The 23393-nt window shown below is 40.4% G+C and overlaps 3 protein-coding genes across 3 annotated transcripts; 1 reads left to right on the top strand and 2 right to left on the bottom strand.

Moving 5' to 3' along the window:
* Nucleotides 1-583: 583 nt before the first annotated feature.
* Nucleotides 584-5313, bottom strand: fam89a (family with sequence similarity 89 member A). Its single transcript, XM_085372755.1, has 2 exons — nucleotides 4929-5313; nucleotides 584-2840 (listed from the first exon to the last, which is right to left on the bottom strand). Exons 1-2 carry the CDS (start codon nucleotides 5175-5177, stop codon nucleotides 2547-2549), a joined length of 543 nt encoding a protein of 180 aa, XP_085228881.1. The 5' UTR covers nucleotides 5178-5313; the 3' UTR covers nucleotides 584-2546.
* An 8199-nt stretch (nucleotides 5314-13512) lies between these two features.
* sprtn (SprT-like N-terminal domain) lies at nucleotides 13513-17903 on the bottom strand. Its single transcript, XM_085373088.1, has 5 exons — nucleotides 17345-17903; nucleotides 17113-17212; nucleotides 16782-16910; nucleotides 15211-15493; nucleotides 13513-14534 (listed from the first exon to the last, which is right to left on the bottom strand). The coding sequence occupies exons 1-5, from the start codon at nucleotides 17674-17676 to the stop codon at nucleotides 13513-13515; spliced, it is 1866 nt and encodes a 621-aa protein (XP_085229214.1). The 5' UTR covers nucleotides 17677-17903.
* A 553-nt stretch (nucleotides 17904-18456) lies between these two features.
* Nucleotides 18457-23393, top strand: exoc8 (exocyst complex component 8). Its single transcript, XM_085372430.1, has 4 exons — nucleotides 18457-19724; nucleotides 20699-20952; nucleotides 21380-21628; nucleotides 22024-23393. Exons 1-4 carry the CDS (start codon nucleotides 18572-18574, stop codon nucleotides 22426-22428), a joined length of 2061 nt encoding a protein of 686 aa, XP_085228556.1. The 5' UTR covers nucleotides 18457-18571; the 3' UTR covers nucleotides 22429-23393.

Here is a 23393-nt window from a genome sequence, read left to right as displayed (position 1 = left end):
AGGCGGCCAACTGTTCAAAAGGCCAACCAAATGTCCTTCATTCATCAGCTCCAAAAAACTCCTAACGACATTGGTCAAGACACCAGATGTTAAGTTTTAAGTTCAACATAGCCAGATCCCGCCTACATCAGCAACGTCAACCAAATACAATGCTGAGTGGCGTACTCTCTTTGGTTTGTGTTCAAATAGCGGACTGACGTACAGACAGGTGACGAAATATGAGCACATTTGTGCAAAGATGAACCCTCGATATCTTCTCAAAGCGATGGTGAGTTCAGAAACTCAATTTATGATTGACAGCACAGCTGCTGTGCTGTGTCTGTAGCTGTGTTGTATGCTACAGGCTGAGCTGAGACCTTTGCTGCAGAGTTTAGATACTTAGGAAGCCTGAGTAGACCATTCATGTGTTTACAAAGAGGATTTTCACATCCAAAAGTCTTAAACAGTCAAGATTTTAGATTTTAGATTGAAGGAATTTTAACTTAGTTGTTTTTTTTATTATAGATGAGGCAATGAAGGCAAGTTCTGATTTAAAAAAAAAAAAACCAACCAAAGCAAAAACAAAAGCACTTTTTTTTGTTACAATCTAATTAATGACCACCGTCATATTGTAATGGAAGCAGAGATCGTTAAAGAGCCCCTATAACGTATGCAAAGATGACCAAATGCTGATATAATCAGATTTATATTCCTCAAGGATGACTTAAAAATGAGCTTAATCCTGCACGGGCATCTGTCACACTTAACAGAGCACATGACGCTAAAATGAGATTGGTTAAGATCTCGATGCATAAGAGTATAAAGCACCGGGTTTTCATGTGATAGTTGCTACTAGGTCTAGAGCTACAGATGTTTATTTACACTGTAGGTGATATTTGAAGGCCACTGGGACCAGAAAAAGTTAAAAGGGACCTATTATGCAAAAATGTTTCTAAAAGGAACAAAATCAATCAATAAAAAAAGGAGGTCAGTAAGAAATCCCCATGAAGGGCAAGGGTTTTTTTTTGTTTGTTTGTTTTTAAACTCAAAGAAAGATTACTGTAAACTGTGAATCATGCAAAGCCAGCATGGAAGTGATATCAGCACAATAGGTCCCATTTAAAAAAAAGTGTCTAAAAACAAACTGCACCATGAAAAAGTGAGAAAATGTGTAGATTTTTTATTTTTTGTTTCCATAATGAAAAATGTTCCAGCTACCAGATCACAGCTCAGCTCTTGGCCATATTTGTATGTGGCTTCATAATTTCTTTTAATGCTCATTATCATCTATAATAGAATAATTCTATTATTTTGAAGAATAATTCTTGTTTCAACTTAGGTAGTCTTTGCATTTCTATTCATGTTAATACTGACCTCAAGAAACTAATATCTGAATGTTCAGTGTTTGAACCAGCCAACCCTTGATTGGGGCGGACCCCCACTTAAATTGATAAATACAATGAAACCAAGATCCAGAAATAAACTGAGTTCTGTTTTAATCTTTAAGTAAATGTTTCTTAAAGATAGATAATATTAAAGCAGAAAGTTAAATTCAGGCAGATGTGTCCTGAACACTACAAAGTCTGAGAACAGAGACATGTCTGATATGCCTGTAAAGTGCTGAAGCACTATATCTGCAACACAGCACGCTGGGCTTGGGGTTTTTCACCTCTGCAAACAGTTAAAACTGTTTCCAGCATTCTGAAGATTTCACATTTCCTGAGCAGATATCTGCTCCACCTAAAGGCAGGACGGTGAAGACCTCATACCTGCACACAAACTCAGTGGATATGAGGACCTCATCTCTTTCTCCGTACTACTACTTCTGGTTGGACCCCAAGGGGTTGATGTAAATTAATGGTTTCACCACTTAGAAGAAACACACACACTGTCTCCATTAATATGTCCACAGAGTCAGTCATCTTTTTGCACCAATGCTGATTGCAAAGCTCTGGATTTCTGGGATTCTTTCCAACCAGTAAATGCTGAGGAATGGTGCAGTAGAAAATGTCAGAGTAACAGGAAAGCAAATATTTTGTTATTTATATTATATAATAAATAATAAAACTTTGTTCATATATTTTTGTATATGTAAATTAAAAAAAAAAAGTTCAGCCAAAAAGAAAGTGACTGTCTAACAAAACAAACGGACATAGAAGCAGCAATAAAGCTGTTTACAAAAAGAAGTGTGTGTATATATATATATATGTATATTGCCGAATTTTGACTATATCGAGTCGCTGGATACAATTGATCCCAACCCCTGAGTGTTTCAGAGGTTGTTAAGAGAGTAACTTCTCAAAATATCTGATCGCTCAGATCTGCAGTTTGATGAAGCTCCTGGTCACGCTGCAGAAACAACGTTCTGCAACACAAGCAGGCGGATGTTAGACCTGAGGAGGTGTTTAAGGTAGCTGGATTTTTACAGTTCCACGAGACGCCATAGTCTGTTGTCTCTCACCAGCCACTCACTCCCTGGAGGCCAAAAAGGTTTCTCCTCCAGCCTAATCCAGTCTGTCAACCCAAAAATATGCATCCACACTAAGAAAAATGCTGACAACGAGGCCTCAGATGTTAACGCGAAAGGAGTCCCAGCTGTCCCCTTTGCCACTGCCGCTCCCATTCTTGGCTGCCCCCATTGTTGCCATCCCATCTCCAATGTCTCCATCCGGCTGTTCCCCGGTGGGAGTGGAACCAGGCTCCGGGTAATACTCGTCATCCTCGTCAAAGTAGCCATTCTCCATCATGCTGAGGCTGGAGGCTGCGCTAAGGTCCTGGCAGCTCCCCTTGTACTCCTGGATGGACTCGTGGAGCGACCACAGCTGGCACAGCAGGGACATGTCCTGCTGACGCAAACCCACCTGCAGGGGGCAGTATAGGGATTAGCATTAAAAAACCCAGGGAAGTACAGCTGCAGCTAACTCATTAGCTTATTAGATTATTTTTCAGCAGCTTGTTGCCTTTTTAATTGTTCACAGTTTAATAATTAAGAAACCCAGAGATAATGTTCTACAAATTTTTTAAACGTGTCATTTTGTCTAATAACCTGGGATTATAATCGCTTGACATGAACACAAACAGCTACAGGAACCACGAACAAGCGGCTCTGCTTTCATTTTCTAAATTACTTCACGGACATATGCATAGCAGGTGCCCTTATAGTGTAGTGCCACAACAAGCTGGGTGTAAGGACACAAACATGGAGCCTAGCAAGTTTTCCTTTAAATGATGAAATTTACACCAGCTGCACCACTTAAACTCTCCAACCATCCTTCAGTGGCCAATATTGCCTACAAATAAAAGCTCAGTCTTATACTTCTGAGCATTCAGTAACCAGGATCTTTCTACAGCAAGTAAATCTTCCAGGGTTCCCACAGGCCCATTTAATAATAAAATGGGCCTGTGGGGCTTTTACCGGCATAATAGCCAATTTATTTTTTAAATATAGATGAATGAATTCATTGTTTTAGCTCCAAAAACATCTGTCTGGCAAATCACCTTAATAACTTGGCATTAGTGAAAATCTGATTTATTTCTCAACCGTTTAGCACATAAACAGAAAGATAAGCAACAAAAGAGTGACTGTAAAGGAATTATTCAAGTAAAATACCTAAACAGTCACTAAATTTAACCTCTAACAAAGAAACAAAAAGAGAAGAAAGTAATAAAAATAATCCTCGCCTGTGGCCTCAGCTGACTCTGTGACATCGGTGTGTCAAGGCCACGATGATGGTGTGTAAAGGGCATTTTTGCTGCTGACCTCACGGCTGAGCTGACAGTGCAGTTTGAACTTAGAGGCACGGCACACTCAGTGGTCAAGCATAACACAGGCAGCTAAAACGCACACCAAACACTGTGCTCTTTAAAACTGCACAGGGACAAGCTTAGAGTCTTTAAAAATATAGGACACTGACAACTTATTAACTACAACAACCCCACAGTAATACATTAACAGCAGCAAAGCAATAAGGCTAACATTAGGAACCTACTCTGCCAAGGCTAAAGGACATAAAGAGTCAGTGGGATTTAGGAAAGAAAGATTTAGGAAAAAAATAAATAAATCCAAATGCCTAGAGTTTCAGCAGCAGTTTAACCTCTTTCAGCTACGTGACTTCACATAAGAAAACAAGCTATTGTTAAGCATTAACCAAGATTGCTGGGAATCTACCTCAATAATGAAATCTGGTCCGGTGATAGTATGAAAATCCTTGCTGCTGGCAAGGGAGTGTAAAACAGTGTGCAGTAAGAGTTTCACTCTGATTACATCTCTGCAAATGTGATAGCAGGTATTAGTTCACTGAAGGATTTTGTGTTGGTTTCTGTATGTCACAATAGAAACTTTTATACTGAAGCTAAAAGGTATTAAAATGAGCTTAGAATCCAAATCAGCACAAGCCTAATGGCTTAATTTGTCTCATCCAATGCAAAGCTGTTCCTGATCCCCTTTTTTCCTTCTTCTTATATAGGCTGTTATTAACACCAGAGTCCATTTAAAAAAAATCTCGTTTTTATCCTCAAGTGCTTCTAGGTGGTTGGGTGGCATGTTAAGTTAATTAACTAGCGAGTCTTTAATAAACAGAGCAAGGAGAAAACACACTTAACAGAAGTGATAACAATGAACAGTGAACATAATTTGTATGTTCACTGAACAAAAATCCCAAACAGACAGGACATAAATCAATATTTTTAACTTCATAATTTATTTATATAATGCAGAACGGGTTAATTTTGTATGCCGAATCAATCAAAAGACTATTGTTTTCAAAAAGTCTTAATTTCTCAGCTAAAATGCACACAAGTTTGTCCAAAAGCCGAAAAAAGAAAACTTCTGCAGTTTCTTTAGGGATTTTGGTTGAATGGTTGTGAATGTAAATCGCTAGGATTAAACCAGCAGTGGTAAACGGACCACTTTCCTGTCGACAAATAAAGGAAAACACTGAAAATGTTACCATCTCTTTTCGCAGCAGAGCCAGTGCTGCATCGAGGTTGGCCGGCTTGTTGGCCAGCAGGTTATCGGCATTGTTCCTGCCTCTGCTCAGGTCGTCCTGGATCATGGTTTTCTTCACGTACATCCTCTCCATTTCTCTCCAGGAGCCGCCGCTTGAGTTCAGCAACCCGCTCAGGCTCTTCGGCAGCGGCGGTAGACCCTCGATGCAGGCCATTCCCCCCAGCGTGCCGTTCGTTGACTTACCATTCATCGTCTTATGTGTTACGAAGCGGGGAGAGCTAGTGTCTATAAAGTCCTGTTTTTTTTTCAGTTCAAAGACGCCACAAACACTGTTATCACACAGCAGTCTCCCACACTGAACAAACCGAGCAACAGCCGTGCTTTTCTCACCCCAGGGTAGCCAACGACGCCACGTTCAGTTATCCCGAGTGAAGCCGCTGGAATTCCGGTATGATCGTCAAAATAAAATCACATCAGCTTAAAAAAAGTGTGATGAACGTGGGAAGAGAGAAAAACAAAAATAACAGAAACAATAATTGCTAAAGCATACTGGCTTTTTTCTGCCCGTAATATTATAAGGAGAAGCGTGAAAACTTTGCCTTGTAATATCCATCCATCTTCTTGCTCACTTATCCAATTCAGGGTTGCAGAAGGGCTGGAACCCATACCAGCTGTCACTGGGTGCAACACGTTCTCATCCCAGATCGCCAGTCCATTGTAGGGTTTAACCTTTAGATGCTGATAAATCTAGAAACATCATTTAACATGAAAAGCATGTTTTGGTGCTTTGGGAGGAGACCACTTGGATAATACAAGCTAGACACAAGGAGAGCAAGCACTCACAGCTGGCTTTAAGAGTCAACCACATATCTGAAATGTGCTAACCACTGCACCACCATGCTGTCCTGCTTCGAACCAGGATTAATAGAAGCCTTTCTTTTACTAGAAGTTATATTTGTACTACCTTTTTTCTGTTGCAGAATTCTCCCACAGGTGGATGCTTTGCATCTCACACCTCTTTTTTTTTTATTACGATGTATCCCTTATGTTATAAATTAGGATCATAATTATAACATCTTATACCATTCTCAAGAAAAAAAAATCACTCCTGCAAGTATTTCTTTTACAAACATACAACTCAACAGAACACATGCACTGAAACAAAATAAAAACGTGGAACAATAATCAAAGTTTAAATGCTGTTCTAAGAGATCCTATTACAATCATATGGGTGTTTTCTCCATTTCTCCATTGCACTACTTTCAAGCACTTTGCAACCATGTCCTCTAATGTGTGCCTCTCTATTTTATGCCTTCTAGTTTTCATCTTGTTTGTATATACTCCTCTGGTCTGCTATTTATTCTTGCTGTCATACAATTGATATTTTTAATCCTTGAACAGTTGGTGTGGCGTTACCAGAATTTCGTTGTACATGTCCAATGACAGTGGAAGGAGATTCCATTCTTCTATTCTATTAAACTTCTATACGACGTCCCCCGGCTTTTACTTTGAAAAGAACTTCTGGTTATGTTTTGGTGATTCTTGTAAAGTGTCCAAACTCGGATTGTGGCCGAATAGTAAAATCCGTTTCCTGTCCTTTAACACAGTGGCTGCTGGGCGTTTCCCTGCCAACACGTATATGCATAAAACATGCAGACTTTTATTTAAAACACATATATTTATAGGAAATCGTGTATCTTATTGAACAGATCTTTGAACAGATACAAAGAATACAATTTAAACAGACAAGAGATGAGATGGCATTTAAATGTACATTTGTACACAATCTACTCTAATACAACAAATTGCGCGATTATATTAAAAACACTGAACAACTGCTTACCCCTGAATTTGAAAAAAGAAATCTTAGAAATTTCACATATGTAAAAAATTGCTTCTACACTTAAAAAGATATCACACATTGTGTGTAAATATGTCTACTCCAAATTTTCTTTTAGCATTAAACTTTAATGTTTGCCCGTTGGTTTATTTGAAGAGTGTGTCCAGGTGACCTATTGTAGGCAGAGGGGTTGAAGGTCGTGATAGTAGTGTGTGTGAAAGACAATAGTGCGAATAAAGGACAGATGGTGGGCCTTACTTCCACCCCCCAGCCTGCAGCCCAATCACAACAATAACACAACAATAACCATGAAATCAGCACAAAAGCATCACACACGCTACTCGGAAAGAAAGAAAGAAAGAAAGAAGCATGTGCTGTGACACACACACACACACACACACACACACACACACACACACACACACACACACACACACACACACACACACACACAGGCAGATGGATGAAGCCTGAAGCCCTGTATTCCTATTCGCTGTACTGAAATTAATGAAATCTTAAGATTCTTTTCTCTACTTCTGCTAATGTGCTTCTTATAATAACCATTAAAAGTGTTAAATGCCCTTATGAGACTCAGTCAGGGTCTTCATTGTGCATGAACTTACTTGCTTGCAAGTGGCCCCCCAAAAATGCTGATTTTATGATAACTTGTGCTTCTCTTGGCACGTTGTATAGCACAGAAAGTTAATATGTATGAGGTTCTAACGTTCTGCTACACATTTACTTTCAAAACTATTCAAAGTATGCTAAATTTGAAAGTATTTTGATAGACCCGACAGTTACTTTAGATTAAACATTTTTTAGAAATATTTTCTGCTTCAAGTTTTGTGACAATGACTGATATCAGCCTTATGTTAGTTTATAACATATAACACTTAGTAGCCGAGGTAAGATGAAAGACCTATGTGAATTCGCTACTCCCAGTATATTAAGCCCTGCATGGAGGACATCATTAAAAATAACCAGGAGAATGGGAACAAATAAGCAAACAAACACAATTTTTAGATCCTTCTAATATTCATACATCCTTGTTAAAATGTGACAGATTAAAGCTGGCTAAATAAAGCATCATAATGTGTGAGAAAAGCAATTTAAGTAACTTTGGATGTGGAATGGTTATTGGTGTCAGACAGGCTGCTCTGGGTTTTTCAGAAACAGCCTGTTTACTGGTATTTTCCCTCACAACCATCTCCGAAAAAGAAAAATGTCCAGTGAGCTGCAGTTCTCTGAGTGAAACTGTCTTATTGATGTCAAAGTCTGAGGAGCATAGATAGGCTGAACGGAGCTCATAGGAAGACAGCAACTTAAACTCCATTAATTACTCCTTACAATCAAAGTATGCAGAAGAGCATCTCTGAATGTACAATATGTCACATTTTTGAAGCAGGTGAGCTACAGTAGCAGAAGACCACACCAGGTGCCACTACTGTCAGCTAAGAACAGGAAACTGAGGCTATAAGAAAGCTAAGAGCCATTAAATCAGGCTTCATATTTGTATATTCATATTTAATAACTTTGAGACAACACAGGATGTCTTTGTGAAAACCTTGTCCTCATTGTCCTCCTCCCCGAAACCCTGCTCTTACAACAATTAGCCATCAGCTGATTGTTCACAGCTGTACAGTTTAGCCTTTTAGACCAATCAAAGACAATCTGTTTGGTCCAGGGTTTTTATAAACAGACAGGTCCTTCTATAAGCTCCCACCAGCAGCAGCAGCACCATCATCATCATCACTACCTCTTGAGATCAAAGGATTAGGCATATGATTGCAACCCCCTAGGGAGGCATGTAACCCTAGCAGGGTGGTGTTAATCTGCCTTTCGAAAAGCACAATGAGTTTGCATCATTTACTGGATCCAGCTAATAATGGTCTAAAGATATCAGCTTATGTTGAGCTCACTGCTGGCAGTACAAAAGCTACCAAAGGAGCTTTATTCTGTTTCTTTTTTCCCTCAAAATTTTCAGTTGTATTTTTCTTTGTAGATTTCAAGCATTTTGTATATCGGTCTGTGTCTATATGAGATATTATGCAATAAATCGCTAAAACAACTGTTATTGAGGAAATTAGTTAAGCTTAACGAATACATACATTTCATGCACACACACACACACACACACACACACACACACACACACACACACACACACACACACACACACACACACACACACACACACAGACATATGGCAGTCTATCCCTCAAGCTTGAGCAGTGAGGACTGGGAGCTTGAGGGTCCTGCACAGTATCTTAGCTGTTCCCAGGACTGCACTCTTCTGGACAGAGATCTGACCCCTTGGTATTTCTTAAGTTTCTTGTGTTCCTTCTTCCTGATGTTGCTGCCATTCTGTATCACTACATCGATTACTACGGCCGTCTTCTTCTGCTTCTCTACCACCACTATAGCCATTACCATTTTGTCTTTCTATATCTGGAAGTCCTACAGGATCTTAGCTCGGTCATTCTCCACCACCCTAGGGGGTGTCGCCCACTTTGACCTCGGGACTTCCAGGGCACACTCGGCACAAATGTTCCTTGGTAATGGTGTTCCATGTATGCCCTGGCTGCTATCATTTTGCACCCTTCTGTTATGTGCTGAATTGTCTCAGGGGCATCTTTACACTGCCTGCACCTGGGGTCTTGCCTGGTGTGATAGACCCCAGAACCCAATGGATCTTGTACTTAGAGTACACAGCTTGGTCAGCCTAGTCTTGCAGACTTAGCTGACTGCTCAGTCTACCTGGTGTTTTGCTGGTGTTTTGCGCCTGCTAGACCGAGCAGTCAGTATAGGTATACAATACAATATATATATTATATATTAATGTATGTGATATATATGAAAACATTAAGAAATTAACTTATTAAGATACTCATGTGTCCCTACACTAGAAAGATTTAGCATCATGAAGAATAGAAATATATTAAAAGAGTGTATTTAACTCGGAAACAAGTACATTTCAGAACATTGGACAAGCTGTCACTGCTGAGATTATGAAATATTTTTAACCACAGAAGTTCTAAGTGACAGTTGATGAAATGGCAAAAGCTGTTAAAACAGCAGTTCAAGAGTAAGTTTAAACAGATTTGATTTCTGCAGAGGGATTACTTGCACCTCTACATGAAACAATAGCTCTTAAACAAACAGCAGCCAACAGGGTGACATTGCACTGAACTTGGAGCTTGTCTGGAATGCATCACTGTCAGGGAGAAACAACAGACCTGAAAGGAAATAATGTGCGTGTGTGTGGGGGTGTGTTTGCAGGAATTCAGCTCCCTATAGCGTGTCAATGTACAGAAGTTCAGGAAAGAGGGCTGGCCTGGACTAACAACTGCTGTCATGGATTTTTCCTCTGCTCAGAGGCCCTCTGCGGTGGACGGGGGTGACTGTTTCCTCCCTGTGACAAACGGGAATGGAATCAGACCGAATTACAGTAACTGCAGTGGCAATATTCTACACAGTGGTATTATAAATTAAACACACACACATAACACACACAATTATAAAAGGTTTGGAAGCCACATTAGCAATAAATAGCAATGAAAACTCAAAGGCTGGTCGGATAATACCACAGCTGAGCTTTGTTTACACTACATCGTCCTGTTCTGGAGCTGCTAGAGTGATTAAACAGCCTCTTTCTGTTCTAACAAAGACAGGAAACAGTGAATCTAATATGACTTCTTAGTGCTGCTTTCAGATCTTCCATAACCCCTACACTGCAGTTGGCAAATTCACTTTTAAGGATAAAATAAAACAAACTTAAAAATCAGACCAAATTCCAAAAGTGTCTTTAAACCAGCAGTATATACAAGCAGCTAAAACTGTTGTATAGTTTCGTGTATTTATGGGTTGTAACATTTGCACGCTTCTGTTTTTTTGAGTTCAATGTAAAAGATCCTGATATTTGTATATATCAGTAGATTTTCATTATATATAAACACTCAAAGAATCATATTTAAGAAGGATTTAAGAAGAAAACAAGACAGTGCTGAAAGGACTGTGAGCAAGTATTAGATCACCTTAACCTTATTAGGTACACCTTGCTAGTTCTGGGTTGGACCCTCTTTTGTCTTTAGAACTGCTTTGATTCTTCGTGGCACAGATTCAACAAGGTGCCCGAAACGTTCCTCTGAGATTTTGGTCCATATTGACACGATAGTGTCAGAGTTGCTCCGGGTTTGTCAGGTGTACGTCCATGCTGCAGATCTCCCATTCTGCCACATCAGATTCCAGGCCATTTGATGTTATCCTGCTGGAAATAGGCGTCATGCGCCCAGAACTTGCCCACGCCTTTACATTACCAGAAGCAGTCTGAAAGTAGGATTGAGCCACGATTTCATGTTGTTTATGCCAAATTCTGACCCTACCATCTGAATCTTACAGCAGAAACCAAGTCTCATCAGAACCGGCAATGTTTTTCCTGTCCTCTGTTGGTGACCCTGTGCCACTTATGTCAGCTAAGACTCATGTCTTAGCTGACGTGAGTGGTGCACAGTGTGGTTTTTTGTTACTGTCACCACTCAAAGTTGGATGTCTTGCATGTTCACAGATGCTTTTCTGCATATCTTGGTTGAAACAACATATTTGAGATAATCTTGCCTTCACATCAGCTTGAATCATGTTCCTTTTATGTCTGTTATCAACAAAGCATTTCTGCCACTGGATATTTTCTCTTTTTCTAGCCATTCTCTATAAACTCTTCAGATGGTTGTGTGGGAAAATCCCAGTAAATAAACAGTTTCTGAATTACTCAGACCAGACCATCTGGCACCACATCCAAAGTTGCTTAAATTGCCTTTCTTCTTAATTCTGGTTGGTTGGTCTGGTTTGAACTACTGTATATTTTCTTTATCATTTTTACATAGCTAAAAGCATAGAGTTGCATCTTCAGTGGTGTTTTTAGTGTCAGCTGTAATTTGGCAATAACAAACTTCACCCCAATGAATAGAGTTTACCGTATTTTTCAGTAGAAGCTGTTGTGCATTCAAGTACAAGATTTTAGATATTTAAGCGTAGTAGTTTTTTGAGAATCAAATATAAAAGCCACCCTTGCCTTTTTCCCAACAGTATTTCCTCTGTGCCTGTGGAGCCAGATGGCAATTAAAGCTGCAGCAGCAGACTGAGGTAATTGACATGCTGCTGCCGACATGCTTTGTTGACGCCCCTGGCATTGCTCCAGTCTTTCCTGCAGGAACAGGAGGGCGTAGTCATGATCAGCAGCTGGCCTCACGCTGCCTGACCTCTGCCCTCATCCTCTTCTCCGTCTTTCTGCTTACCCACCAGCTCTGCTACACCCACTTGTCTGTCTCCCGTTCTCTCTCTTGAGTATGACTAAAGCGTTTGTGCTATTTAAAAAAACCCAAACTATCCAGAGTACTTTTGATCAGATGGTTAAAGTGATCTGAAGTAAACTGCATTTAAGTAAATAATGTTAGTCTTACAAAACTAAAACATTTTCACTGGCGATCTTAATATAATAATGGTCAAAAGGACATTTGTCTGATGTAGGCTGAGGAAACAACTATCAGGTTAAATCTATGATTTACTCTAAGACATGCTTGATTAAATATTGACTTGTTGACACATAAATTGGTCTTCAGTGGTTTCTGTGGGGAAGCCTGTAAGGTTTGGTTTATGTTTCTGCTACCTTAACATGATTAAACTTTTCTCTTGTTTTCACTGAAAAATCTTGAAAATTCATAAAGAAATTGACTGCATTTTATAGTCAATGTCCAAATACAGGGTTAAGTCTAGACACTAATCTAGTCTTCTCATCACTTGATCATCAAGCAAATAATACATCACACCTCATCTGTATTGTTTACTGCTAATCAGTATATGTTAGCACAGTGCTAAAAGCACAGCAAATACCTGATAAGCATTTAGCTCAAAGGGTACAAAGTTTAGATTTTTACCACTTTCTTCTGGATATTTAATCATTACACAAGACAACCGTTGAATACTGGCATTGAATTCACTCCACACTGAAATATTCAGTCAAACAGACCAATAAAAATATTTTACTTGGCAATTAAAACCCAAACAGATGAATAAAATATTCAGGTAGAAATCTGTAACGTTTTAGTCATCCAAGTATTTCTTGTACTGAGGATATCACTGGTGAAGTGTTTTACTGAGTAAATTCAAATGTCCTTGCACCACCTGACCCCGCAGGCTGGGTGCAGTGCAAATGTGATGACCTGCAGAAATAAATAGCTAGTAAGTGCGAAACCTGACTCCTACAGATCAGATCAGCAGAGAACAGACGGCGTCTCCTGTTGTCTGAAGGGCAGCAGATGCAGACCTGAGGTTTGGGGGGTGGGGGTACATCCCACTGCAGGAACCACAAATCAATAATATCCACTTCCAGAGGAGACAAAAATAGGTTTTGCAGGCTAAGACAAAACGGTTTCTGAATTCAAACCATAACCGGTAATATCACACTGACGTTCTTCCGCAAAACACTGCTGTCATAGTTTTCTAATGCAGTCCAGTTCAGTGAGGAATTTTGTTACAGCAGACATAAAGTCATGCAGTGAAATCGCAGAAGTAATCATAGTGTGATAGAAAGTAGGAGAATGTCATTCTTTAAATTGCCAAAATCATTAAAATCACTATGCCACGTCTTACTGAACAAACAAGGATAAAATTTTATTGAACATCCAAAGTTAAGAAGTTTTAGTGCAACATCAAACTTATTCTGACTTTCTAAAAGTTATCACCTCCTTATTCAAGAGAGGCAGGAATCAAGATGCTCATTGATCTTTGACTCCTGGATCTTTGCTTGGCACACTGGACAACAGACCATCACTGCAAAGGAGGAGGAGGATGAAGAAGAGGAGGCAACACTGTGCAGTCCTGCTGAGGACTGCAGAGAAGCAGAAGAGGAGGGTGTGGTGGTGGCACTGGTAGTTCTCTGCAGCACTTCTGGTGATTTTGCCTTAATTGATTCCTTCGATGTTGCTGAATCGCTGCCTAAGGTCTTCTGGAAGAAGTCAAAGATGCTGGCAGAGCTGCTGCGGTCATCCCACGCCCTCTGTCTTGGCGTCTGATTCCTACCCACAGCCGCTGATGTGCTGTCACTGTCAGAATTAGTAAAATACTTGGACTGTACAGGTCTTGAAGTGTTACCCTGGGATCCGGTTGTAACTACAGATGAGACCTTGGAATGGTTTGTTATGTCAGGCCTGGGACTGGGCGTGCTGGGAGAGGAAGTCAAATGATTATTTTGTTGTTTTTGAAATATAGAGGAGGCAGAAGCAGCATTTGTGGAAGACTTTGGTGATATCAGTGAGTCTCTTTTGGTCTCTGACTTCCTGAGGCTTGTGCTATTAAAAAGGTCGTCAATGGAACTCTGTTTGATCTTATCTCCTCCTTGGCTGCTACTACTGCTCTGGGATTTTGGCATTTTCACTGGTGAACCGTTTATGTTGACAAAGTGGCTCGCGTTGCCGACAGACCTCTTTACAGGTGGCTTTTTCCCCATGGAAGTGGATGGTCTGACTGAGGTAAAAGTGTTGGAAATCCCATTGGTCTTGTTAGAGTGAACAGGAGAGGAGACACTTTTAGTCAGGGACGATGGCGTGAAGAACTTCTTTGGGGAGGGGACAGGGTTGGACAATGGTGTTTTCACAACAGGAAGTGGTGGCCTGGGAGATGGCAAGGAAGACGTTGAGTCCTGAGACTTCCCCCCAAGGATGAAGCCTTTCCCACTAAATGGGATGATGTTCCTTATATCCTGTGATCCCGAACCTGGGACAGGAAATGATACAATTTAGAGTCAGCCATGCAATGTATTTAAATCCAGTAACTTAGTTCAAGTGGACGTGGTTTGCTTTTTCTTTAATTTCAGTTCTTATATTATATCTTTTTATATACAAGACCAGAGTTTCTGACAATAAAGTCAGTTCATTTAGATGCTCTAAATCAGGGGTGTCATACTCCTTTCACACTATGGACCACATACAGTCCACTTTGATCTTAAGTGGGCCTAACCAGTGAAACTCCTTTTTCTGAAAGTGTAAAGAAGTTAATAATATTATTATTATTACTATTATTATTATTATTATTATTAATTGTGTAGTAATTACACACTTAATGTTTCCAAAGCTGTCCAGTGGGTAAGCCTAGAGTCTCTGAGGGGCCAATTCAGTAAATACCATTCTTTATATTTCTTGCATGTTCTGTAGCAGGGGGTCATTTGATTTAAATTGATTTTACATGCTCAAGTTACTCAGTGGAAACAATCTATTCACAGTTAAAAGCGGTCAGGCATAAAAGCATGACATGACTGTTGTTTTGAGGCTGTCACAGAAAATTAAGAACATTTTTCATTGAGGTTTAAAATGTTTGAAATATGAACAAGATTTTCTTGTTTGTTGGTACAATGTTTTAAAGCTTAATACACAGGCGTGTACGGGCATGTTACCTGTAGTCGTACTTGAAGGCTTGCCACTTCCTGTGGCCTTCTTCTCTGAGGTCTTGCTGGTTTTTTTGCATTTTTTGCCATATCCTTCAGGCTCCTTGATTTTGGTGTATGTGCCACCACATGTTCTCTGGTGATCCTCCCACCAAGGGTCCAGAGAAGAAGGAGCTCTATTCATGGCCCTCTTCACGTAGCCAAAGTAGGGTTTACGCTTCTGGCAGGGCCCATCACACCGCCACCAGTGCTGCCGGTACACATCAACCTCATCGTGGAAGCTGTGGTAGATCTGATGAAAGAAAGGAAAGATGGGAAGACATAAGTTTATGAAAATGGGCATGGATGCCAAACATGACCAATCCAGCCCAATAGACTGGTAAATTGACTGATTCTTACAGCTTTTCTACTCTCCCGGAGTACTCAAAGCGCTCTATACAACATGCCACATTCACCCAATCACACCCATTCTCACAAGCACCATCTCTATACTGAGATTCCGATGGGAGCAAAATGGGGTAAGTGTCTTGCCCAAGGATACTTGACATGCAGACTGGAGGAGGCAGGGATCGAACCACCAAGCTTCCAATCAGCAGTGACCTGCTCTACCTCCTGAGCTACAGCCACCCCAATGAATGGGTTTACAAAAAATTGCTGTAGAAGCATTAACAATTGAAGGTTTTCTAAAATAAAAATCCAGCATGAAAATGAACGAAGACATGAATGCATGTAATTTTGAGCTTTTACTGATTTCTGTTGTCTCTTCAGGATGGAATAATGGTACAGCATTCAAAAACAAGAAGTGGATGTCAAAGTTTGAATTTATTTTGGATTTCCTCTAATCCTCAGTGTCAAGCTCAAATATATACATGCATTCACTTAAATATTTTAATAATTGCTGGTGGAGGTTCTACAATGTCTTTTAACTTTTAATAAATGTACTAACTTCTTGTTAGTGATCACGATTCGCTCCAAATGGTAATTTTTCTTTGCCAGGACTCACTGGACTGACCAATACTCAGAGCAATACGAAAGGCCAAGACACTTAGATAACTCTCCATCTTAGATTTTCACAACTTTGGATGTGTCACTGCTTTGGCAGGGTCTGGAAAAAGACCCAAACTATCATCCTGAGATGAGAGGAAGTGAGTTTTAAATGCCAACAGGAGTGATCAAATATCCAGCCAGAATTACACCAGAAGCTTGTTAATGGCTACCAAAAACATCTGTTCAAGGTGCAAATTGCTAAGGAACATTTAACCAAATACGAGTGGGATTGTATGTTTAGATTTGGGCCTATATGCAGTTTTGATCCAGTGTGGATTAGAGAAAATCCTAAATGAATTCAAATGTTTCTTGATTACTTTGCTGTTCAATCACTGCACCCTGAACAGCAGTTCAAACAAATCATTAAAAGCCTCAAATTCCCATGACATTCAAGCCCATGATGCCTATATGTAAACTTCTGAATACAACTGTAAATTTGAAGGTTTGAATGTATACGTGGTCCACAAAACAGAATAAGTTTGAAAATGTCTCTTATGAGACTACCAGTTCAATGCTCAAGAACATACACTTACAGTGATCTTGGTCCCACTGGCTTTGTTGATCCGGTTCATGTGTTTGCAGAACTCAGGTCCGTGGCCATCTCTGTCCCGGTTATTTTGTGTCACAAACAGGAGAGCGTGAATCATTTCATGGAGAAGGGTCTGTGGCAACCAGGGAAAAATAAACTGATTAAGAACATGAAAATTGTCCTCTTTTACAAGGATTACAAGCTCTAATCTATCACACTGTCACACATTCACTGCTGGGGTTAGGAAGGTAAAATGATAGATGTATAAATTTCATCCCCTACAACAAGCTCTTTCCCAGTGTTTCTGATGTGAATGGTGTTCAGGTCGACCTCACCTCTACCAGGTCTTTTCTGGGTCTAAGCTTCAGCAGAGGCTCACTCAGCCTGATTGAACACAGTCCACCTCGACCCTCATAAGAACAAACTCCAGCACACCTAAGAGAGAAAAAAAAAGAGGAGCAGGACACATTACAGACATGCAAAACCAAATCCCGCACAAAAATCAAAGGTGTTATTGTGTAGACAACTTTGTGGGAGTTAACAAGAACAAAAGCATGCATGACTTACAACGTCATTCTCGAGCTCCACTTCACCTCCACACCGCTAAGTTTACCCCAGAAGAACATGTCATTGAACTCCAGAAACATAACCCTGACGTCGGGGTTAGGGTCAAGCATCTCCCAGGACTCGTCCACAATGGACATTGGCCTCTCAAGCTGGGGATTCGGTTTCCAGTAGGGAACAACATCGCTACCACCTCCAGCTACCTCCACTCTCCGTTTCTTACTGCTCTGCCCGAAACTATCATCTACAGTACCACTTGATGAAGATAATAAAGCCTGGTATTCCTGATCAAACTGCTCCTGCAGCCGAATAGCGAGCAGGAAATCCTCATCCATGACAAGAGAGAAAAGTTTTGTGGTTGTTTTGATGATATTTGTTGTTATGTTATTTGTTTTTAGTTAGCTTGTCAGCGCCAACTAGCTAATGCAGTTTGTACAGGTCTCAAACAGGCGGTAGCATTACGTCGTCCCAAAATGTAGTCTGACAGATTACCAATACGTCCAAATACTTTCTGTCATGTAACTTCTGTCATGAAATTTTCAGTGACATTTTCATATTACTAACCGTCAGACCAAAGCTAGTGCGAAGATCCGTGTGTCAAGTCTGTCACAATAGGACAAAATAAATTCCGGTACGGGTTTCAAAGTAAAACAATTAAGTAGTTTTAAACGACTAAGTAAGTTTTAAGTAAAAGCCTGTTTTCAATATGGCTATTTTCTTTGTTGTTTTGATGTATAAGTTTAAAATATCAAACTATCTGCATATGCGTTCTGTAGCATCTACTAATATTTTTTTTTCTAAAATGGAACATTCTTTCAATCATAAAATGCTATATCCGGTTTAGTTTTGCCTAACTACCATAAACTCGATTATGTAGTCAAGCAACGTCTTTGCAATGGATTATGGGAACTGTAGTGTTGTTCATTTCAAGTAGTTTCCGCCAGTTAAATAAATAAAAGCAACACGGCTTTCTAATATAAATCATTAACATATGTTAAATTATATTAAAAAATAAATATAAGACCCATTATGAACAACCTATGATCATTTAGATTTTTTAAAATTGTTTTATTATTTTTTTGTATCCCGTGACGTTCCAGGGTGTCAACTTCCTGTTTAGGCTACAAGCGGATATGAACCAAGGAGCCTCGATGAACTGTTTCTCTGTCCAGTTTTTTCTACATTTTCTCAACAATTTATCTCAATAAGTAAACAGTTACACGGCAAAAGATGTCGGAAACGGGGAACCGACTACGGAAGCAGCTCGAATCGCCCAATTTCGACCCGCAAAATTACGTCAAGCAGCTGTCACAGCAGTCCGATGGCGACAGGGATTTGCAGGAGCACCGACAAAAAATCCAAAACCTTGCCGACGAAACGGCTCAAAATCTGAAGAAAAATGTTTACAAGAATTACAGACAGTTCATCGAAACAGCCAAAGAGATTTCCTATCTGGAGAGCGAAATGTACCAGCTGAGCCACATCCTGACTGAACAGAAGAGCATCATGGAGAGTATCACTCAGGCCCTGCTGTCCACAGATAAGGATGAGACGTCTAAAGAGATGCAGGCAGCTTTTCCCAAAGAGACTGAGGAGGTGAAGCAGAGGACCCTCACCTCACTGCTGGAGAAAGTGGAAGGGGTTAAAAACATCATGGACACCCCAGGCAGGCACCTTATCTACAATGGGGACCTTGCAGAGTTTGATGTTGACAACATGTCCCCCATTCAGAAGGTGCACGCTTTCCTGATGAATGACTGTCTGCTGATTGCCACCTGGCTGCCTAACCGCCGTGGCACGGTTAAGTATAAATACAACGCTCTGTATGACCTGGAGAGCTTTGCTGTGGTTAACGTGAAAGACAACCCACCAATGAAGGACATGTTCAAGATCCTAATGTTTCCAGACAGCCGCATCTTCCAGGCAGAGAACAGCAAAGTTAAGAAAGAGTGGTTGGAGATCCTAGATGAAACCAAGAAAAACAAAGTCTCCAAAGACAGGCATAAGAAGGAGGAGGAGGTCCCCACTTCTCCTGTTAGAGCTGAGGTATCCACCAATCCTTTTGATATGGATGATGATGAAGACACGGTTGATGGTGAGGAGAGCGTGAATCTTAGCCTTGAGTGGATCCAGGAGCTGCCAGAGGATCTGGATGTGTGCATTGCCCAGAGAGACTTCGAGGGTGCTGTTGACCTGCTGGACAAGCTCAATGAGTATCTCAGAGATCAGCCTGTCACCCCGAAGGTTAAAGAGCTTAGGGGGAAGGTGGATGAACGTGTGCGGCAGCTGACAGAGGTCCTGGTGTTTGAGTTGTCTCCAGATCGGTCACTTCGTGGCGGTCCTAAAGCAACCCGGCGGGCTGTTTCCCAGCTCATCAGACTAGGTCCTTTTTTTAAAATCAAAAATAACAAGTTTGCACACATCACCAAAACAAATAACACCTGTCTGCTATGATCTCACTTTATATTCAGTGTATTCACAGTAAGGATGTGCTCAGCCCTCTCACAGGGTTTCCACAATTCACTGTTCATTATTTGGGGAGTTTAGCTCATTCTCTTCCATCATTTGCATGGACTTGACTTTCAAATTGCTTGTTGTCCGAGTTCGACCTTGGATGCAGTTAAAGTGTAATTTTCAGACAAATAAGCTGTGCTTGCGGTGATCTGTATGTATTCACTGTTTTTCCCCTCATCTTCAGTCAAGGTGAATATTCTCAAACTACTTAATTAAGAAAATAACTTTCCTATTCAGAGCACTAAGAGAACTAACCTCATGATAGTTTATATATAGTTTACTATTTATTTTTTGTCAGAACTGTTCTTGAATGACCGAATGTTATAAAACCTTAGAAATTTGTATTTTGCTTTGGTGCAGAACAGCTTCGAGTGGATCCATTTTTAATTATGCCCGAGTTTTGCAAACAGACTCCCACACACTGACTGGTTTGCAAAAACATGTTTATTTGCAATTTTTCAGTACTTGACCTTTTTCGGGCAAAACATTATCCTTTAGCAGGAGTATGTAGGGTATAAACCTCTTTTAAAACTCAATCAAAAGGAAAGAGAGAGAACATTTTGTCTCCTGTCACTACACTCCCAGGTATTCTTTATGTAGTCAAGGAGAGTTTGCCATCCAGTTTACTTTTTTTCCCCATTAAGCTTAATAGGTTTCAAGACATATACTAAAAACGTACCAGAATCAGCTGAGAAATAGCTACACATGTTGTACATTTACAGTCATAAATATAAAGGCCCTCAGATTCCCATAATGCATCACAGTTTGCATGTATTTGCAAAAATACAATGTAATTGCCATGAACATCTGTACTGTCTCATCACACAGTCATCTGTGTTTCAGGCCAGTCCACCAAAGCCTGTGAGCTCTTTCTGAAGAACCGCGCTGCTGCAGTGCAGACTGCTATACGGCAGCTTCGCATCGAAGGAGCCACGCTGCTCTACATCCACAAACTCTGCAACATATTCTTCACCAGCCTGCTGGAGACGGCCAAAGAATTTCAGATGGACTTTGCCGGGAACACAGGCTGCTATTCTGCCTTCGTGGTCTGGTCCAGATCAGCCATGAGGATGTTTGTGGACGCCTTCAGCAAGCAGGTAGTTAAAATGTCAGATGATAAAACCCTGAGTAATAGGTACGTCCCCTATGATTAGAAGATATGTAACATCTATCATTTGTATATTCTGCATTGTTTATAGCTAAAAACATACTAAGCTACTGAGACATGATGCAATATTTGTGTGTTCCGGTGGTGTTCTTAGGTATTAATGGTTTAAAATATGCAAATAACCAACAATGTGTTTTGGTATACAGAGGATAAGCTTCTGGATCTCAGGTGTATAAAAAAAGTTGAGTTGTTTTAGTAATAAAAAAAGCCATCTGAGAAGGGCAAAGAACTGAAAAGCATTGCTGCAACACAAGAGGATCTCTTAAATGGCAGCCAGAGCATGCAGCGTGCAAGTTAAAATTTATGGTTGTATGGTTTTCTTAATAAAGTACATTTTTTTATTTCCTCGTTGCTAGGTGTTCGACAGTAAGGAGAGCCTGTCGACAGCAGCAGAGTGCGTTAAAGTGGCTAAAGAACACTGTCAGCAGCTCACCGAGATCGGCCTGGACCTGACCTTCACCCTGCAGTCCCTGCTGGTCAAAGACATCAAGGCAGCGCTCCAGAGCTACAAAGATATTATCATCGAGGCCACGAAACACAGAAACTCTGAGGAGATGTGGAGGAGGATGAACCTCATGACTCCTGAGGCTTTGGCTAAACTTAAGGTGGATCTGAATTATTTCTGTTTTGTCTCTTGGTTCTTATGGTTTCTCACTCAGTCTTTTGTTTTCTTCAATTGTTGATTGTTTAATTGTTTTTAACCAAGAACCTCCTAAATTGAGTAACAGAAAGCAAAGATTTGATAATCTGGTATTAATCTGCTTAAATGATTCAACTGTTGAAATTTTTCCACTGTGAACCTTTAAAGCTCCTTTTTATATAATTTCATATTTTGGGGGTTTTGCATGCTTAATTATGTTGTAATTTCTGGAGGCAGGGATTTTGGCTTGTGTGCTTAGAGCTTCTGTTACAACAAATGCTGAGGATTTCATATGAAAGCTGCCACAAATCACTGTTTTCCTTTACCTGCTGCAACATTAACATATTTATCTTTGTGCAGGATGAGATGCGCAGTTGTGGCATTAACTTTGAGCAGTACACAGGTGATGACTGCTGGGTGAACCTGAGCTATACCGTCGTGGCCTTCACCAAGCAGATGATGAGCTTCTTAGAGGAAGGCCTGAAGCTCTACTTCCCTGAGCTGCACATGGTGCTGCTGGAGAGCCTGAGGGAGATCATCCTGGTGGCCGTACAGCACGTAGACTACAGCCTCCGCTGTGAGCAGGACCCTGAGAAGAAAGCCTTTGTCATGCAGAATGCCTCCTTCCTCCACGACACCGTGCTGCCGGTGGTTGAGCGGAGGTTTGAGGAGAGCGTGGGGAAGCCGGCCAAGCAGCTGCAGGACCTCAGGAAGAGCACGAGGCCGGTACGAATCAACCCCGAGAGCACCACATCCGTGGTCTGAGACCGACAGGAACTTCTGTGGCTTGAATTGAGGCGCAAGAATGGCGGCCATGAAACACCTACACACTCTCTAAATGACTGTTCTTGCAATTTCAACTCCCAATTTAGAAATAAACATAGCACCTTTTGGTTGTTTTTATGCTGCAGGACAGGAAATCACTGGATACATCACGGAAAAGAGTCACAATAGCACTAGAATAAGACAGCTTAAAGTGCCCATATTATAATCATTTATAGGTTTTTAGTTTTAGTGGTTCATCAGAATTTTTTTCTCAATATTTTTTTCTCAATATTTTTCTCATACTGGCTCCAAATAAAGTCCAGCCTGCTTTGATTTATCAGCCTGTCCAGTCAAAATGAGAAATGGTTTTCTTGCCATAACCTTACAAATAGAGACACAACACTCAGTAAGAAAACCCACACACATTTCAACCAGAACCGGAAACAAGGCAGCTGTTTGTTCTTTTTAAGGGCAGGTCACACTAGCCAATAGCTAAGGTGTTGCACTAATCTGATACAGATAAATCACAGATGAAAACCTGGATCACAAATGATGTGCTCCAGGCAGTGGGAGAAAATAACCTGCATTATCCTAAACTTTTGTAACTTTGCAAATGTTTTACATGCATAAAAAAATAACCAACAGCTAAACTCAAAATGCATAATGTATTAACAGTGATTATTGACACGTGATAACTAAGGAGACTAAGCTCTTCTGAAAGAGGTGCAATGATTGTGTGAGGCTGATGAATCTATTGATCAGACAAACACACTATAATTACCATGATGGCTAAAGATCATTTTATTTGAAAGTTTAATTTTGAGGCTACTTATTCGACCGTTATTAGACACTAAAGTATTCAAGCACACAAGGACTTGATTAAAAGGGATGACTGAAGTGAAATGCACTGCTAAATGTTTTCTGTTATTCAAAAATAACACACGGAAATGAATAAAGATCATTAT

The sequence above is a fragment of the Diplotaxodon limnothrissa genome, linkage group LG15 (genome assembly GCF_057381915.1).
Source record: "Diplotaxodon limnothrissa isolate DT_005_m linkage group LG15, D_limnothrissa_male_GT1.1, whole genome shotgun sequence".
Classification (NCBI taxonomy): domain Eukaryota; kingdom Metazoa; phylum Chordata; class Actinopteri; order Cichliformes; family Cichlidae; genus Diplotaxodon; species Diplotaxodon limnothrissa.
Note: the sequence above shows the minus strand (reverse complement) of the source record. Positions and strands in the feature narration are given on the sequence as shown.

Coding starts and splice junctions, on each gene's coding strand:
- exoc8 (XM_085372430.1), top strand. CDS start 18,572: ATGTCGGAAACGGGGAACCGACTACGGAAGCAGCTCGAATCGCCCAAT. Junction 20,953..21,379: donor TGGACGCCTTCAGCAAGCAG/GTAGTTAAAATG, acceptor CCTCGTTGCTAG/GTGTTCGACAGTAAGGAGAG. Junction 21,629..22,023: donor AGGCTTTGGCTAAACTTAAG/GTGGATCTGAAT, acceptor ATCTTTGTGCAG/GATGAGATGCGCAGTTGTGG.
- fam89a (XM_085372755.1), bottom strand. CDS start 5,177: ATGAATGGTAAGTCAACGAACGGCACGCTGGGGGGAATGGCCTGCATC. Junction 2,841..4,928: donor CTCTGCTGCGAAAAGAGATG/GTAACATTTTCA, acceptor TGCCCCCTGCAG/GTGGGTTTGCGTCAGCAGGA.
- sprtn (XM_085373088.1), bottom strand. CDS start 17,676: ATGGATGAGGATTTCCTGCTCGCTATTCGGCTGCAGGAGCAGTTTGAT. Junction 16,911..17,112: donor CCAGAAAAGACCTGGTAGAG/GTGAGGTCGACC, acceptor TGGTTGCCACAG/ACCCTTCTCCATGAAATGAT. Junction 14,535..15,210: donor GCCTTCAAGTACGACTACAG/GTAACATGCCCG, acceptor TTCCTGTCCCAG/GTTCGGGATCACAGGATATA.